The sequence below is a fragment of the Haliotis cracherodii genome, unplaced genomic scaffold (genome assembly GCF_022045235.1).
Source record: "Haliotis cracherodii isolate W230 unplaced genomic scaffold, xgHalCrac1.p SCAF_7, whole genome shotgun sequence".
NCBI lineage: Eukaryota > Metazoa > Mollusca > Gastropoda > Lepetellida > Haliotidae > Haliotis > Haliotis cracherodii.
In genome coordinates this window covers 45,224,970-45,243,435 of record NW_027266330.1, presented here as the reverse complement: position 1 = coordinate 45,243,435, position 18,466 = coordinate 45,224,970, and the positions used below count along the sequence as shown (strand labels likewise).

At 41.5% G+C, this 18,466-nt stretch overlaps 2 protein-coding genes across 4 annotated transcripts in view; one reads left to right on the top strand and one right to left on the bottom strand.

Annotated features, from left to right (window-relative positions):
• LOC139447092 (UDP-glucose:glycoprotein glucosyltransferase 1-like) overlaps positions 1-12,657 on the bottom strand; it is a 68,132-nt gene extending 55,475 nt beyond the window's left edge. For both annotated transcript variants that reach the window (XM_071228251.1, XM_071228252.1), the window contains exons 1-6: positions 12,632-12,657; positions 10,399-10,535; positions 9,258-9,343; positions 8,804-8,934; positions 6,201-6,313; positions 5,754-5,928 (exon numbers count right to left, since the gene is read on the bottom strand). In XM_071228251.1, coding sequence (XP_071084352.1) covers positions 5,754-5,928; positions 6,201-6,313; positions 8,804-8,934; positions 9,258-9,343; positions 10,399-10,535; positions 12,632-12,649 — 660 coding nt within the window. In that variant the 5' untranslated portion in view covers positions 12,650-12,657. The remainder of the gene's footprint in view (positions 1-5,753; positions 5,929-6,200; positions 6,314-8,803; positions 8,935-9,257; positions 9,344-10,398; positions 10,536-12,631) is intronic.
• Positions 12,658-12,844: 187 nt separating this feature from the next.
• The window catches only part of LOC139447503 (protein unc-93 homolog A-like), a 72,205-nt gene continuing 66,583 nt past the window's right edge, over positions 12,845-18,466 (top strand). The window contains exon 1 of one of the 2 annotated variants that reach the window (XM_071228904.1): positions 12,845-14,681. In XM_071228904.1, coding sequence (XP_071085005.1) covers positions 13,655-14,681 — 1,027 coding nt within the window. In that variant the 5' untranslated portion in view covers positions 12,845-13,654. Of the gene's footprint in view, positions 14,682-16,109; positions 16,175-18,466 lie in introns of those variants that run through there. The other variant, XM_071228905.1, reaches the window with a different exon arrangement.

Genomic DNA, 18,466 nt, shown 5'->3' with positions numbered 1-18,466 from the left:
TCTACGACCATTCCTGTCATTAGGAAACGAGAGTCGATGCGAAAAGAAAAACCCGAATAGGTGACAGAAATTAAAATGAGGCTGGTAGCCAAAAACTAGAACTGACCTAATGCGTAATGCAGTAGAGCCCTCTAATATGTGCACAATCAATCAGGCTGTCCTGGAAGTTGATTCTTGGCAATGAAGTCCCAGCACAGCCCAAGATACACAACGCCATGAGTACCGCGTTCAAACCATGTACAGATCCCACACAGGCGGTCAGAACTTGGCTTACTGATCTTCAAAACGATACGGGCGAAGGCGTGGAGTTCGGGAATTTTTGTCATTCTCCGATCGACCGAGATGGCAAGTTAATGGCGACCAGGTACGTAGAGATGGTAGAGCCTTTCAACCAACATGAGCTGTGCAAAAAAAGGAGAAAGTCAGAGAGAAACTGCGGCGACGCTGTCAATGGATCCTGGTGTTTATCTGAGCAGAGGGCCTGGAAGACGCACCCTTTGTCGACATACAGTCCCTGTGTAGAAGGATGATGGGCAAAAGCAATAGCCTTTGACCTTTCAAGCCAAGTAGCCCTTGGCTCCTAGGGCATTCGGCAGAAGCGCCAGGTGTGCATATGAAACCAGGCGGTGTTTGGGTGTAACAGGAGGTTGAGCCACACTGGAAGGTCTAGGTCAGAGGGCAACAAACCAGTACCTCGAAGGCTAGCAGGGCGCGACCAGGATCAGTGGTCAAGGGGCCTGGAACATGTGAAGAACCATAGGAAGGAGAGCCGGAGGCGGAAAAGCATAAGCGGATAAACCTCCCAAGGGAACGCAGAGGGCGTAGACTGCCATAGCTGACGGATCCGGCACCGGTGAGATGTAGGATGTCCGCTGGCAGTTCAAGGATGTGGCGAAGAGATGATGGGGGAGATGATCTTTTGGCAGATCAAGGTGAACACGTCTGAGTGGAGCTACCACCCGAGGGAACCACCATGTGAGGCCTGGACTGAGGGTGTGCCAGAACATGCTCTCAACCTGGTAAGTCCTGAAGCAATACCAGAAGCACTAGCCACTGACAAAGTGGAAGCGGCAGTGGGAGAGCGGGAAGCCATGGTAGATGAGGTCGTCTACTAGAATGCAAGTTGGGCTCTCTGATCGTGTACTGTTGGGCCGATACGTTGAAAAGTGTGTTCGCCTGCAAACCAATGCCAAACCCCATGTAGACGAAATAAACCCGCTCCTCAACCGACCGCCAAGGCATCGACGTCACTGGTTAGTCGGAATTTGAAGCTATATCCATTAGATATCAGGAAAATTGTGGTACTGGAAGACGTAAGGTGACCAGTTCCATCCCCTAGGTGTGGGATACACGTTCCCATTCTTATATCGATGTGATGATGAAGGGAGGTGCCTCATTACTCCGCATGTAGTCAGCAGAGAGCGACAGAACTGTCGTGGGAAGAGACATAATCTGTATAAGAATAGATATAAATCTTTGGTCAGAAAGGTCAAACTGCACAAAGTAATGTGATTGTTTCCATTTCCCGTTCTTATATCGAGGCGACGATGAAGGAAGGCAACACAATACTTGGCATGTAGTCAAGAGAGGTTGATGGAACGGTTATGGGAAGAATTAGAAAATCGATGCTGTATCTAGTAGCCAAGTCTAAAGATATAAAAATTTCATAGTCTGAAAGATAATACCGTATGAAGTTAGGTGATCTTTCCATCCCCTGAATGCCGCATAACCACTCCTATTCTTATAGCATGGTCAGAGGTGTTTAACATTCAGAATACTTGACACGCGACATGTAAATCACCCTGCACAGTAGCCAAGAAAAATGCATTGTAGCCGGAAATGAGGTGCAATCTCCACCCACAGACAATCCCAATGAACTGTGTGGTAGACAAACAAGTGGTATACCTGGGTTCTACGAGAGCACCGGTAGCGCCTGGAAAAACTGGGAGCGCCGTGGAAGAGCCTAATTGAAGAACGCTGGTGCTAGGGCAGGGTAGTGAAGCGCTGGTGCCGTTGGAGCACATATCGGCCAAGCAGATCATAGGAGGCTTTGAATAACTGGCTCCAATAACATGTGAGCTCCTACAGCCACATCAAAGGAGTGAACCTGCAGGTCATCTCTCCTAAAGCACGGTGCTTCAAACGATGGGGTTAAGGAGAACAAAAATCCCCATCTAGTGCCGAGGTGAGAACAGTCAATAAAGTGTCTGGAAGGGAGGGCGCCGGTAGGGGCCAAATCCATGTCAGGGCCAAAATCTACTGGTTTGAAGAGATCCCTTACCAGGAATCTGAACTATAGTCATGATCCCAATGGCGTACGGGAGAGAGGCTAGAGGAGCGGTGACGAGATCGAAAAGACATGGTTTCTCCTTGCCGCTCCGTCGTGAAGACTTATGAGAGTCCGTAATAGAAGGAAGTGCCAGGGGCGCAAGTGAGGCAATTGCCAATGGCGTCTATGGCGTTGTTAGAGCTGTGGAAGCCAAGGGCGCCAGTGGCACAGCAGATGCTGAAGTAGAGTAGAGGATAGCAGGTGCTTGAGGGCCAGAAGGCGCTGAAGAAAAGCTGAGATAACAGGGCTCCAGTGGTGCCGAGAGAGGCACCGGCGGCACCAGAGGAGTCGGGAAAACCAAGGCGCCGGGGGCGTCTTGAGCTGTGAAAGTACAGGGTGTCATACAATCAATGCAGAAAGGATGGGTCCCTGACCAGAGGCATAAAGTCTGGAATTGAAGCAAAAACATAACGATGTGGCAAACACACAAAGGGAAGCACAATGTAACTCAAAAACTTTTCACTTTATAAAAGTTTATGAGAGTAAACATTTCAGCAAAAAGGTAGCGAAAAAGCAAAGCTTTAAACACACCATCACAAAATAAATAAATTTAGTGTATTACGCAAACCAAATAAAGAATTCAAAACGCATAACACGAAAGTATGTGGCCATGGAGTGAATCGCAAAAATGGCAGGAAAAAGACAAATTGGCGGGAACAACATGGGATGCAAAGTACGTCCGTCCATGGAGGAGACAAAGCAGTTATGTGTTTTGATGTGACATCTTGACTTCCGGGTCATGTGCCGACTGTGCGAGGGTGCTGGCTATTCTTCAGCAGCTGGAACTCACATAGTTCGTCTCTCTGTCAGAAAACAGCAGTAAATGCATTTGGGAGTAATGCAGGTTAAGTTAAAAATTGTACATTTTACAATAAATTGTATATTAAAATTACTTATCCTATCTCACTCTATGAATTCCTCCTTCTTTCGATCCCTTGCATAGAAACATCCTTGATCAGAGGTCGGCTGAAAATGGAAATGGGACACCGTCGAAACGGCTGCACCTACCGGCGACTTCGTGATGATTGACTTTTTTACGGTTTCTAAAGATGAGTTTTTTGTGCTTCTCCATAATAATAAACAAAAGGGAGTGGTTTTCAATTGTTTATTCATACTGTACACGATACAACTGCGCGACTGCAGTGACTGTACTCGCAATTTATCTGCGTTGACAGGCTGTCATAAATTGCTGAACCAGGACTAGCGGACCAAAGTGGTGTAGCCTTTGGACATTGGTTATGGAGATATCTCGTAAGTAGTGGGACGCAAAGACCATGTCAGACTTCCAGAAACATCCTTCAGTGATAGCATTGAGGGAACAGTTGCTATGTAGAGCCATGGTAGATGCGACAGCTCTCATCTTGTGAGGATTCGATGTCTTGGGTGGATGAGGCTTGCAGGTATATGCATAAAGCTCGAATGGGACATAGCAATATGTCCTAGCGATCCTCGGGATGTAGAATAGAGGCCAAAGCCAGGATAGTGAATAGCCTGTTGACCAGGAAGTTGGTTCTTAGCAATGAAATCCCATTATAAATGAGCCAGGTGCATAGATGTAGTAGGCTGGAGTGAAGTTGAAGGAGAAGATCTCTTCGCAAGGGAAGTGGATAATAGTTTCCTCTTGTGAGGTCTACCAACACAGTGAACCACCTGCACGCAGGCCAGTAAACCGTGATCAAAATCTTTTGGTGGAAACACAAAGGCGTTGAGATTTTCCCATGATATGGCCACAGCATCGCAATGCCACACCTCTAGATCCGAAATCGGAGATGAATTTGGGGAGTTGTGTGTTGAACCTGGTTGGCGAACAAGTCGACTTCTGGGCGGTGGTGGAGGTGTAAACTCCATTCTGTTGAGGATGGTCGATCCAGACAGGACAGGGAGTCTGCTATGACATTGCTTATTTGCGGAATGAGTCAAGCTCAGGCGTTGATGCCCAATGCATCTATCAGTCGATAAACCTAGAGCAGAGTGACCTGAATGTCAACCCTTAGAGAGTCGACCTGCAGAAAATTGATCCTTATCCAATCGATCTCAAGATCTACGACTGGAAGGAGTGCGTTCCTTGGAATGTCGACCCCTAGAATGTTGATCAGAAGAATGTCTACCTGAGGAATGTCGACCCACCGAATGTCAACCTGTGGAATGTCGACCTTTGGAGGGTCGATCGAGGTTCGAAGTCAATTTCTCTGTAGAATGTGGACCCTTCAAAGTCGACTAGCTGTATGTCAACCTGAGAAATGTCAACACTTGGAGCATCCTACTCTTTCACTGTTCAGGAGGCTATGTCAATGCCTAGTTTTTGCTAGAGTCCATAGTAGATGCAGTAGATATAATCTTGGCTGATGGTGGTTGCTTTACCACATATTTGACAGTTGGGTGACCGCTAGTCTTGGTCACATGCTTAGGTTTCTTGGATGCAGAATGTCCATGTTCAGTCCATGTCCCTCTCTCCTGGCATTTTTTAAGATAGTCTGTAAATGCCTCTTGTGACAAATGAGAGAATTCCAAACACTGTAAACCCGGTTGACAGACTCCACGACAATCGCAACATAATTTATAAGGATGCACCGGCGAAAATATGTGGCAGCATTTCATGCAGGCTGGATGTTTGGCTTGGTCGATACCCATATTTATATGCAATTAGTGCCCCAAAATTCACGTAAATTTTAGAAAAATAAAGGCCTAAATATTCTCTCAAAAGACACGTATGTCTCCACAGGGAGGCGAAAAGAAAAAGAATGATGTGGCAGTCAATGGATCAGATCGAGGACAGTGTGATGCACCAGATCCAGGTGCATGACCAGGATACTGGGGTGGTCGTGACGGTGATGGATGGGTGGCTGGGCAAATGAAGTTTAGAAACTGTAAACTTTGATCAAGGACGTTTCCACGCAAGGGATCGAAAGAAGAAGGAGGAATGCATAGAGTGAGCTGGGATAAGTTTTAAAATTATCTTTTTTTACACTATGAATCATAAACAACTACTATTCTAATCATTTCATTTTTAAACTCTGAAATGTGCAGCAAAGATCATGTTAGGTAGGCAGAGCATGTACTGTTTTGTTGGTCATCTACCGCCTACGACTCGACCTCGGTTAAACTGCTGATTGTCCTTAACACTCATCAATTATTTGGACCTCAAAGGTAGCATTGTACCGAGGGATCACTGTACCTCTGAATGCAAATTATCCAATTTGACACCCAACCTACATTTTCATAACTTCTCCTTACTGTAACCCACTATATGTTCATATAGGGTGGTTCTACTGACACTGGGGAAGCTTTACCCAACACATGAGGAAAGTAGGCAGTTCCACCGACACATGAAAAAGAGGATCATAAACATGTGACTGATTCACACCAACAAGTAGAAGGAAACATAAAACTTGTTGTTCAGAGTGTTGAGTGAAGAACAGACTACCTGTAAGAAGTGCCTCAACACATAGCTTATCCTCCTCTCAGAGGCTTTCTGCGACAATGCCGTGTGGAAAGTGGTGAAACTCTCAGTGCCAACCTCAGCGTACAGTATGACAGTGGTGTCCACCAGGTCGGAGCCCGGGTAGAGGTGGTCGAAGGAGTACACAGCAGGCTTGGGTCTGCAAACATCAACATGTCTGGCACATAAGAAAATACATTCACTTTGTAGTAACATGACAATATGGATGTACTGAAAGGCTGAGAAAAAGAGCCTTGCAAGGAACATTATCAAACTTAAAGTTGAAATAAAGAATGTTTGTTGAAAACTATGTTTGATATTTCTTGTAAATAATAAGAACCTTCAACTCTCATGTGACAGAAAGAAAAGGATGTACTGTTTGCAGGGCCACCACTCCACTGTCAATACAACCAGTAGTCAAGATTTTAATACCTTTCTTTTGCTGATTTGATAAGCTGATCAAGTTTTGATGGGTCACATGATTTACTGCCATGGACATCAACAAAGGCATCACATTCCTCCAACATATCAGCTTCTGCAGCAATCTGGGCAAATAAATGACAGATTCAGGAAATCAAGGTCACAGCTTTTGCTCTTGAAATATATAAGGCTTAAAAAAAATAGTCTTGATTCTCAGGCACCGCGGCATCATCACAAAGTCCGCCGCACGTTTTATTTATATTTGCATTTTCAAAAACAAAATCCTTAAATATTCTGAGTCTCAAACACACGGCCTTGGCAGTCAAATGCTACAATACTTAAAAACAATGCGATACAATATAGAGTGCAGTTACTTCCCTTTACATGCGCACTGCTTTACTGCTCATTTCATGTTGTGTGGTCATCGTTATACTTAATGTCATGTCCAAAATCATAACTGAAAAGAAATTTTTGAAAGGAATTGATAGGAAGACCGAAGACTTTGTATCTCTAACGACTAATGTTCGTTTCAAGGTGAGTTCATGGTGACTTGATTTGATTTGCCGAAATTATGTAAACAATATTGAATGAAAACTTGGAGAAAAGAAATATCATGGATTACAAACGTATGTCCAGATACACAATGAACACTCATTGCCAGAGAGTGTAATAACAGGACTAACTTGTGTACTTCAGTACAGATTTGTTGACATGCTTCTTCCAGTGTTGTGTGCTCATGATAACCTTTTTGCATTGTGAAATAAAATCAAAGCTCATTGTATGCGTGTATTAGTCCAACAGTAGTCAAATACCATTTTCCAGTATTTCACTAATCAAGGAATACAATTATGTAGGGAGGCCCTTGCCAAGGTTGATTGTACACAACTGTATATTTCATTACATACTAGTCTGAACAACCCCACCTAAAAAGGCTGCCCATCCGCACTATATTTTCAAAAGCCATTGCCTGAGAATTAATTCTTTTCTTTTTTTAAAGCCTGATAATCTTATTATGAAAATTGGTCAGTGAATGTTGTTTCCCAGTAGTGGACAGCCCTTTATCGGCAATTTGTCAACAATCAAGTCTGGACCAGACAAACCAGTAGTGGACAGACTTATCGGCAAGCTGTCAACAATCAAGTCTGGACCAGACAAACCAGAAGTGGACAGCCCCTTATCGACAAGTTGTCAACAATCAAGTCTGGACCAGACAAACCAGAAGTGGACAGCCCCTTATCGGCAAGTTGTCAACAATCAAGTCTGGACCAGACAAACCAGTAGTGGACAGACTTATCGGCAAGCTGTCAACAATCAAGTCTGGACCAGACAAACCAGTAGTGGACAGCTCCTTATCGGCAAGCTGTCAACAATTAAGTCTGGACCAGACAAACCAGAAGTGGACAGCCCCTTATCGGCAAGTTGTCAACAATCAGGTCTGGACCACCAGACAAACCAGAAGTGGACAGCCCCTTAGCGGCAAGCTGTCAACAATCAAGTCTGGACCAGACAAACCAGAAGTGGACAGCCCCTTATCGGCAAGCTGTCAACAATCAAGTCTGGACCAGACAAACCAGAAGTGGACAGCCCCTTATCGGCAAGCTGTCAACAATCAAGTCTGGACCAGATAAACCAGAAGTGGACAGCCCTTTATCGGCAAGCTGTCAACAATCAAGTCTGGACCAGACAAACCAGTAGTGGACAGCCCCTTATCGGCAAGCTGTCAACAATCAAGTCTGGACCAGACAAACCAGTAGTGGACAGCTCCTTATCGGCAAGTTGTCAACAATCAAGTCTGGACCAGACAAACCAGTAGTGGACAGCTCCTTATCGGCAAGTTGTCAACAATCAAGTCTGCACCAGACAAACCAGAAGTGGACAGCCCCTTATCGGCAAGCTGTCAACAATCAAGTCTGGACCACCAGACAAACCAGTAGTGGACAGACTTATCGGCAAGCTGTCAACAATCAGGTCTGGACCACCAGACAAACCAGTAGTGGACAGACTTATCGGCAAGCTGTCAACAATCAAGTCTGGACCAGACAAACCAGTAGTGGACTGCCCTTTATCGGCAAGTTGTCAACAATCAAGTCTGGACCAGACAAACCAGAAGTGGACAGCCCCTTATCGGCAAGTTGTCAACAATCAAGTCTGGACCAGACAAACCAGTAGTGGACTGCCCTTTATCAGCAAGTTGTCAACAATCAAGTCTGGACCAGACAAACCAGAAGTGGACAGCCCCTTATCGGCAATTTGTCAACAATCAAGTCTGGACCAGACAAACCAGAAGTGGACAGCCCTTTATCGGCAAGTTGTCAACAATCAAGTCTGGACCACCAGACAAACCAGTAGTGGACAGACTTATCGGCAAGTTGTCAACAATCAAGTCTGGACCACCAGACAAACCAGTAGTGGACAGCCCCTTATCGGCAAGTTGTCAACAATCAGGTCTGGACCACCAGACAAACCAATAGTGGACAGCCCCTTATCGGCAAGTTGTCAGCAATCAGGTCTGGACCACCAGACAAACCAATAGTGGACAGCCCCTTATCGGCAAGTTGTCAACAATCAGGTCTGGACCAGACAAACCAGATTGGGCTGGCACGCTGTAGTGTTACCTGCTGGTACATCTGTATGGTTGGCGAGTGAGCTCGTAATGCAAGAGTAAATCTGAGCAGATTGAGCTGCAAGGGAGATAACACCTTGCTGGCCAGTTTCTGTATCAGGTGGTACTGCGACTCGTCCGTTTCTGCAACACAATGAGCGTCATCAAGTAATCTCTCATAAACCACTATGTACAATCAATTAGGCATGTTAGTTGTCAGACATACTTCCTTAAATTCTTAGATTGTCTTAAAGCTCAGGCCATCAAATATTCTAACTTTCAGCGCGTTGATTAGTTCCCATCTCCTCGAGCTGTGCCTATTTCCTATGGTCGTCATCATGTTTGGCTTTTTCCACCTGTTTGAAACATCTACATGCTGTGTCACCTTCACATTCACAATTTTGACAGTGAATATGGGAAGAAAGCTGATTATTGTATGCAATATAATTTGTGACAACTTTTCTTACCTGCTTTGACATTTTTGGTACCAAGATTTGACAAATCATTGATAAAAGTCCAAAAGTAGTCACTAGACTCTTTAGCAATGCCTTCACTGGAAGTAGAATATAACCATAAAAGAATAAATGAATATGCAGACATAACGTATATATTAAGTACACTAACATGTGTTATAAGTACACTCCATGCACGAAGTAGTTACAATGAGGATTACATGAGCAGATAAGCATAATAAGCATTTATGTGTTGAAACTAACTGGGAACAAACTATCAAAAATAATGTGTGATGCAGTTTCAATGATTGAATTAAATGCTAAAGATACGTCACCAATAAAAAAATATATTGCAAGTGATTGTGTGGCCTGTCATTAGGAATCCAAGCAAAGTCTTTTGGGTTTCTGTTTCTATAAACTGAAAATATATAAATAGTCCATGCCCACAAACATACTTTGTCCTGATTTGCTGATCACAGGAAGGGCAGGGCTTGTGTTGCATTATTGAACTGATCAATGTTAATGATTTTGTATTTGTCTACATTTTTTTCTGTTAATCATTAAATAACCAGTATTCAATTGACATCAATATGTTTACTATTTACGGAGTTATGTGGATTTACAGTGTGCACGTACCTATGTGTAGCAGAAATATGGCTTTAATGTCTTGGACAATATCACATTGATAATGTCAGCTGGTCAGTGCCAAAACAATATTCAGTCAATCTTAATCTGAACATATAGTCTGATAACAGCTAGACTTAAAGAGACACTGGTTTCAGCAGTTCAGACTTGTAGCTCAAATCAGATGCTACTAATATCGATTATCTAGATGCATAAGGATACATTCTTAAATACCGGCATGTTGGGCACTTCGGGTCCAAGTGTATCATTATGAGTCAGCAGCACACAACACATTGAACTATTTGTCACTTTTCATTCAATAGTGGTGTTCCCAATAGTGTACTTATGTGAAAATTAATAAATTTACAATTGAATAAGTAGAATAAAAAAGTATTAGTATTATTCAAGTAATCATTAGCATGAGTAGCCTGATTTATAAGTAAAATTCACTTTTATAATTGTAACTTATTCAACAAATGAAGTGATAACCAAACATAAAATGATATTAACATTCACATTTTCAACTTCCCACCTTGCTTCAAGGAGAATGGGTGTGTGTTTCCATTTACTCTCCAAGGAGATGCTGATATACTTGGACTTGGCGCTGACAGGTGTCAGTGTAGCCAGTGAACACAGCACAATCACCGCTGCCAACATGGTACCATCCACCTACAAGGCAATCACACCATACATTTCATGTACACAATCTTTAAAGGCGACCTAGATTGTCCAGTGGCTTTGTTCCATCTAGTTCTGCAAATATTTACATATTCTCTCACAAGTTTTAGACTTGTAAAAGAAATAAATGTCTCTGTTACCAAAGGGCTTCAGTAGATTATATGAGGGCCACCACAGTCAACATGGTTAATTAGATGGCTGCTGTAGATATGCTGGAGATAACTCAAGAGTAGCAGCTCGAATGGCAAGAATGGGTTATGCCAGATACCTTCTGCCATTTTGGTAAGGAAAGTGCACAAGGTTCTTCCTTTGATATCTAATTTAAAGCTATATATTGAAGCATACAATTGGATGCTGAAATATTTTATCTAGTTACGTTTTTTTTATTTATGCTATGAATTGTTAGCTTTGACCCACAATTTCTAAAAAATACACATCTATTTCTTCTTAGACATATATATAAAAAGTTCAAGCATAGTGGATGGGGGATCCAGTATGAATGCATGTGTGAACTAAGGACCATGGTAACAAAAGAACCAAAAACCTCATATCCAAATCTGATGCACTGATATGACAAGACTGAGTGATTCATAAAAATTCTAAAACATCATTCAGATTGAGATATATGTTGTGTCCCAATCAAGAATGTAATATCATTATGATCATGATTACAGTGTATTCCATTGTTCAGTTCATTATTGTATGTGACTTATCAATAAGTTTACTTACTTGTGTTGATCCTCAATCAGAACTTAAGTCCCTATTACCTCATGCTTATCATAAGTGCAAACATGGATTATAGACAAAATGGCCCCTGACAATATGGAGAAAATGGTCCTAATTTTTGTGAAAATGGGTCACAAATTTTGGAGAAAATGGACCCACACAAAACTAACTTACTTACTTAAATTAGGAAATTAACATGCGTTTTCCGACATATGCGTATTTGCGCACAGGTCCGCCAGGACATTTAGTGTTTGGTGGAAAAAGGGTATGTCTGAAAAGGTGGGGCAACCAAGGTGGGGCTTGTAGGGTTGCTTACTTAATTTGGAGAACAAATTTGGAATTAACTAAAAGTGATTTCATTTATAGAATTAATACATGGGACCTGTTTCTCAACTCCGACATTATAGTTATTTTGCAATTAGTAGTACTCAGTAACCATTGTCACAAACAAGGCCAGAGAGACCAGAGACAATGGCACAAACTGGATAAGTGAGGATTACCGAAGAGCCGAATTTAGAGAGACGGTCATATGTATGTTATTTTGTTACAACACAATTACAATGTTTGAGGAGAACTTCTGGAGAAATGAGAAGAATCCTGGATCTGGGTAAATATACCTGCAACCAGCCTGATGACAGCTAAAATGAAGGACTGTTTATTCCCTTTCGTGTCAGAAGATGTTAACAGAAATCAGCAGACTTTATTCTGTGGCTCTTGTCAGGGATGGATTCACAGACTATGTGAACTTGTAACTCAGGACATGATGCACTGAGGGATTTCCGAACTCCACACAATAATAACATGTGGAGCTGGATATGGAGACCATGTGACATTTGGATAGACCATGCTACACAGGATCCGTGCAGAATAGCTCCACAATAAATAAACTAAATTACAATTGATTTGCACAAGTTTTGTTTCTTCAAAACTTGGATATATTTTCTCCAAAATTTGGGTCCATTTGCTACAAAATTTGGGTCCACTTTCACACAAATTTGGGCCATTTTCTCCACATTGTCTGGGGCTAGTTTCTTCTGCACCCGCAAGCATAAGTCATTACAAGTTATGTGAGAGCGGGGTGTGGTACGTCTCTGCGACTTAGTTGATTGTATGTTATGCTTGTCAATGAAAATGATTATTTATATGCTGCCAATCATGATTTCGATCTGAAATGCAACGTGTCGTTTACAAGCGCTTCCAAGTGATTTCTTGCTAGTATTGGATATAAATTCAAATATTTGAATAGATACCACTTTCAGTTAAAAAGAACACCAAATTTATTGTTTCAATTTTGATCTGGAACAATACGACATGTATTTTTACTGTGACCAAACTAGAATAAACATAATAACGGCACGAACCTTCCTGGACGCAGCCATATTGTAGATCAGCACAAACATATTCAATGTGGACGGTTTTCATTGGATAATTTTTCAACAACTTAATTCACTAAAGTTATCAAAATGTATAATCAAAATGTTGTTCACCATATTTCCTATGATAACGTTATTTGGTAGTGTGTCTATTAAGGTTTAATCCTATTGACTGCGAGACTATAACCCGGAAGAGAATCGTCTGCAATGCAATGCAAATTCGATTTGCTGTCAAAATCACTGATCTACACGCTTGTGTGTCTGTGTGGTGTTTCTGAAACGGTAGAACTCTGGCAATGAATGGTATCGCACCTGCAATCATTTCAACATCACAAAATTGCACTTATTTTGAGTGTCAGTCAGATGTTATAGGTGAAAACCAACAGTGAACTTGCTGTCAGAATGTGCTTGCCAGCAGCCTTCAGCCAGTGCAGAGCCAGAACCGCATAACGTGACGACTGAAAAACAGACTGACTGCATGGCCGCGGCAACTACGCTGGGTAGAATCGATCGATGGCGCTTGGCGCAATAGCCACCAATATAAAGGTAATTGTGGCGACTATTTAGCCGGGAATCTGTTGGTCGGACGCTATACACAACATGAGCTGAATTCAGAGGAGGGATTTGTTAATTTTCATCCTCCCTTTTTCAATCACGGAATGATTATACCAGGAGAATAAGACTTAAAACCGACACTATTGTTCCCATAACTATCATGGATCTTCAGACGACCGGTGTCATGGACTCATTTTTTTTGGTAGCTGTGTGTGAATGATAACATGCCACAGCCGAGGATTAATGCTGGATGAAGAGTAATTGGATTATTCATCTATTCAGTTTGTGAATCACTGATACTATTATCTTGACTAAATGTACTGATATGTTACATGTCAATGTGTACATTATCATAACTGTCAGATCAAGAATATATGTTTGATCTTGAATATCTGACTAACTTACAGGGTTTATACAGTATCATCAATATTGTATCATTCAGTTAGATCATACAAAATGTCACTAACGCCTTGGGATTTCAGTGGTCTTGGAATGGGTTTTGGCCTTTATCGTCCAAGGCGGCCAAGTTACACTTTTGCAACACAGTGTAGCCGCCAAAGGAGTGAAAGTTACAGGTATGCCACGAGAAGAGAAACTGACATTGCCGAACAATCAGAAGACTTCATAGATGATATGATGCGAAAAAAGAGGAAAGCAAGTTATATAAAGGCAACTCGAAAAATGGATGAAATTGAATTGGATAATGTTATTAATGAAAATCGGAACCATGTTGGAAATGACAGTAGAGTGCAGAATCATGTATGTCAAAAGCATAATGTTAAGGAGGTGGTAATTGAAGAAAACTCTAAATCACCAGAAACCTATGAGGACCCTGAAGAGCCCACACCTAGTTCAAGTGAACAAGGCAGCAGCATTCCATCAATAATAATGTTCACTTTTAAGAAGAACCTGATTGTTCTATGTGCAAGTTTCATTCTAATATTCTCTTCATTTCGAGCCATTCAGAATCTTCAGTCATCCGTCAACACTGCTTCAAATTTAGGAATTATTACAATGAGTTGTGTTCATGGAACAACAGTTCTCACATGTTTATTAGCACCTGTAGTGATCAACATTTTCTCAGCCAAGTGGTCATTAGCACTGGGAATGTTGTGTTATCTCATCTGGTTTGGAGCTAATTTCTATCCCCGATTTTACACCTTGATTCCAACTGCACTGTTTGCTGGACTAGGCCAAGGTATTCTCTGGACTGCAGAGATTTCATACGTCTTGAAATTAGCATTTGATTCGGCAAGGGTTACAAAAGACCTTTTGGAGCATGAAATGTTTCGTTTTCATGGAATTTTCTTAGCATGCTTTCAGACAACGCACATATGGGGAAATCTTATATCTTCCATACTGATTGGTCAAAAACCAAAACCAGTGTCAAGTTTTGGAAATTTTGGAAATACGTCCATGTTCATTGAGGTAAAGATTCAAGACTGTGGCGTGTTACATCGATGTCAAACGAATAAATTGATGGGTAAGTTGCAGGCTGACATTTCATATTTGAATTTCTCTAAATTTGTATTTCATGTTCCCTGTGCATGTAACTTGTTTTGAACAAACTGCCATTTTTTACTCAACATGCTCTTTTGAGAAATCTATGCATCCTACATTAAGATTGCATGTTTTTGCCTTGTGTGTGTTCAGCTATTACATGGCCAGGCATGATATTTCTTTTTTAGTTACATTTCCTGTGCAGCTTCTCAGGGTTAATTTCATTGTTTTGCACCAAAGCTTTCATTGACAGTCAACGGAAGTAATCAGTGCTGTGTTTATTAAGAAAGATTTTACATGAATTTGCAAAAACTGTGTACATTAACACATGAACTATTTTAAGAAGCAATAATATCTTCATTCTCCTGATATTCTCAGAAAGATATCAAAGCCAGACAAAACTGGCTTTCATCTGAATACAGACCATGCAATATGCTACATTTGTTATTTTAGGTGCTGTTAGATGCATGGTACTTGAGGTACTTGAGCTGATACTTGAATAAACTAATTCTCATCACCATGATCACTGAATTTGTTGTCTCTATCGCTTGTTGTAAAGTCAGTGATCTGATGTGAATGCATACAGTGTATACAACTATGATCATATAATCGTTTAGAAAAGTGTGATAGCTACAGGTCAAATTAAATTGAAATCCAACCATTACAACAATGAAAAAAGTACAGGCACTTAAACACTAAAGACAACATTTCAAAGATTATTTTTTCATGCACTTTATTCACATCCTGTTTTGTAACAGTGAACAGATAGATGGCAGAAGACAACTAATCAATGAGTCCAATGGGTTTAGTTTCCATATACCCTTTCTCACTGTAACTTACAACAGCCTGCATGTTCTTTTCTTACAGCAAAAGGATTTTAATGAAAGTGATCACATGTTTAAAACATATCTTTCTCTTTACGATAAGTGGTTGATATCTGATATAAACTTGAACACGTTGAAGTCCTCAGCTTGAAATGAGCAAGGCATGAATGAGAATCATGACATGCAAAACAACATGTACTAGTATCTAAGTTAATTATGTGTAGCTTGTTTCTCATAAGGATTTATATATTTATTGATTTGCATGTTGCAGAGACTGACATTTCAACTATATAGATTTTATTAATTCAGCATTAAACAGGTGTTCATTAAGCTTTAATATTACCCATTACGTGTGTTTTTTAAACATTGGAAAAGGAGCAATTTTGGTAAATATTTGAAATTAATTTCTAGACACGTAATTCTAATTGGAAGTGTCAATTCTTGTGCTTATTTGTATTGTCACCTCCATTTCAGCTCTCCTTGAATTCAAGTTTGTGTTTTCTTTCAGCTATCATTTATTTGGTGTGTCCTAGCCTCCGTGGTAGCTGTAGCTGTGTTGGATGACATGCATGACATATGTGAGACCGTGTAGACGTGTTGTATGTCATGTGCATGACATGTCCTATGTGTGTAGTACAACAGTCTCTAACAGGTAATCTATACTCATGTACAGTTTTTCATGTACTGAAAATGCTCATGTAAATGCCAGTGCTAGTCTACAGATAGCAATAGAATGTTAAATTACATCTGGAGGACATCTGATACATTTGCTGGCAAGTACAGGGATCAAAACTTAAAGATCAAGGTCATTCAGTGTGGCTCTGGCACAGAAAATATGCAAACTTCTGCAGTATCAAACTTCTGCATTGGTAATATGGTTTGTCCTCGAATCCTTTGATTAAAGCCTTACTGTTTTGATGCTCAGATTTATTACCCATGAAGAAAGTAGAATGTAGGAACTTTCAGATAATTACACATGTGTAGTTTACTCAGTTGAAGCAACGCAATGCCATCTTTCTTCATTGTTCAGTAAAATATGATGTAGACCATCATTTATGAAGTCGCAAATAGATAACATTACATCGTCAGAACAATAGGTTGACTTCAGTGGAAATATAGTTTGACATTTCATGTTTTTCTTCACTTACATTCTTAAAATGACTGTCCATCCCACATAAATGAATGCTGTAAGCACCTCACTCAAGACAGATATTTCATAATTCCTAGTGGCTTGTGTATTTTTCTAAGTATTACCCATGTACCCGGTGGGTGAAAAATGAGACGGTAATGTGGCTGTTAACCTCCTAGTGCGTCACAGGCAGCCTGGGTTGTATACTCCCAAGGGAGCTTAGAATGACAGTTGAGTGCACACTGATCTACTGACTGGGATATTAATGTTCACACTTTAAGTATGCACATTGTGCATGGAAGTCTAGTGCAATATAAGTACAAATATTATTGTTATTTCCTAATACATAGTTGCCTGAGTCATCCATGCACCATGTTAGTTTACTCCCCATGAATTGATTGACAACCAGATTATTGGTGTGAGTACTAACAAAGGGCAAAGTCAAGAGAACTCAGCATCTTATGTGTTCACCATTAGCATCATAACAGTACTAACCGACACCTCCTGCCAAAGAAGGAAATGAGAGTAGTGTATGTATCATGATGATGCTGTTATACACTGCTGTCCAACACATTCAATGGGTGTTCAGTCGGTTTCAAATTTGGGAAAGTAGAGGGCCACTGGAGAACCTTACATTCTGGTTGCTGCTAGTACACATGATGTATGCAGCCTTGCACCCAGTACCAGCCAGGTTTGTTCTACCTGTGTGAGAGGGGGATGGGGGTCCACTTGGGTCATTTGTAATACCCCCTGAAACATTCACACACGTTTCACATGGTTGTCACGTTTGGGTCTTTGCTGTGTTTTAATAATTCCAAAAATGATATTTTTCATTTGGTACCAAATATCATCATATTCACGCTTCAATATATATGTTAGTCACTTGTTGGATACTGACAGTGGATAATGTACATGGCCCCAGCATCACCTTCAGGTGATGTACTCTTATGTACAATGTACAATGCCTGACTTGCTTGTGGCAGGTATAAGAGATTTATTCCTCAGTAGACATGCAGCTGTGTGTGTGAGGGAGTAAGGGTGTGGAGTTAGTAGACATAAGAGATTTATTCCCCCGCTGAGAAATGTATTCCTCTCCAAGGTGGGATACACAGTATTTTTTCAAGATCACGTGGACTGATCAGATCTTATCAATCTGACATAGAGTTTTATAGTGACATACGTTTTATATCAAATGGTGAGGGTGTGGAGTCAGTAGACAGGCAGCTGCATGTGTGTATGACGGGTGGTGTGTGGAGTCAGTAGACAGGCAGCTGCATGTGTGTGTGAGGAGTGTGTGGAGTCCGTAGACAGGCAGCTGCTTGTGTATATGTGAGTGAGGGATGTGTGGAGTCAGTAGACATGCAGCTGCATGTGTGAGTGAGTGAGGGTGTGGAGTTAGTAGACAGGCAGCTGCATGTGTGAGTGAGGGGTGTGTGGAGTCCATAGACATGCAGCTGCGTGTGAGTAAGTGAGGGTGTGGAGTTATTAGACAGGCAGCTGCATGTGTGTGTGACGGGTGGTGTGTGGAGTCAGTAGACAGGCAGCTGCATGTGTGTGAGTGAGGGGTGTGTGGAGTCCGTAGACAGGCAGCTGCGTCTGTATATGTGAGTGAGGGGTGTGTGGAGTTAGTAGACAGGCAGCTGCATGTGTGAGTGAGTGAGGGTGTGGGGTTAGTAGACAGGCAGCTGCATGTGTGAGTGAGGGGTGTGTGGAGTCCATAGACATGCAGCTGCATGTGTGAGTGAGTGAGGGTGTGGAGTTAGTAGACAGGCAGCTGCATGTGTGTGTGAGTGAGGGCGTGGAGTTAGTAGACAG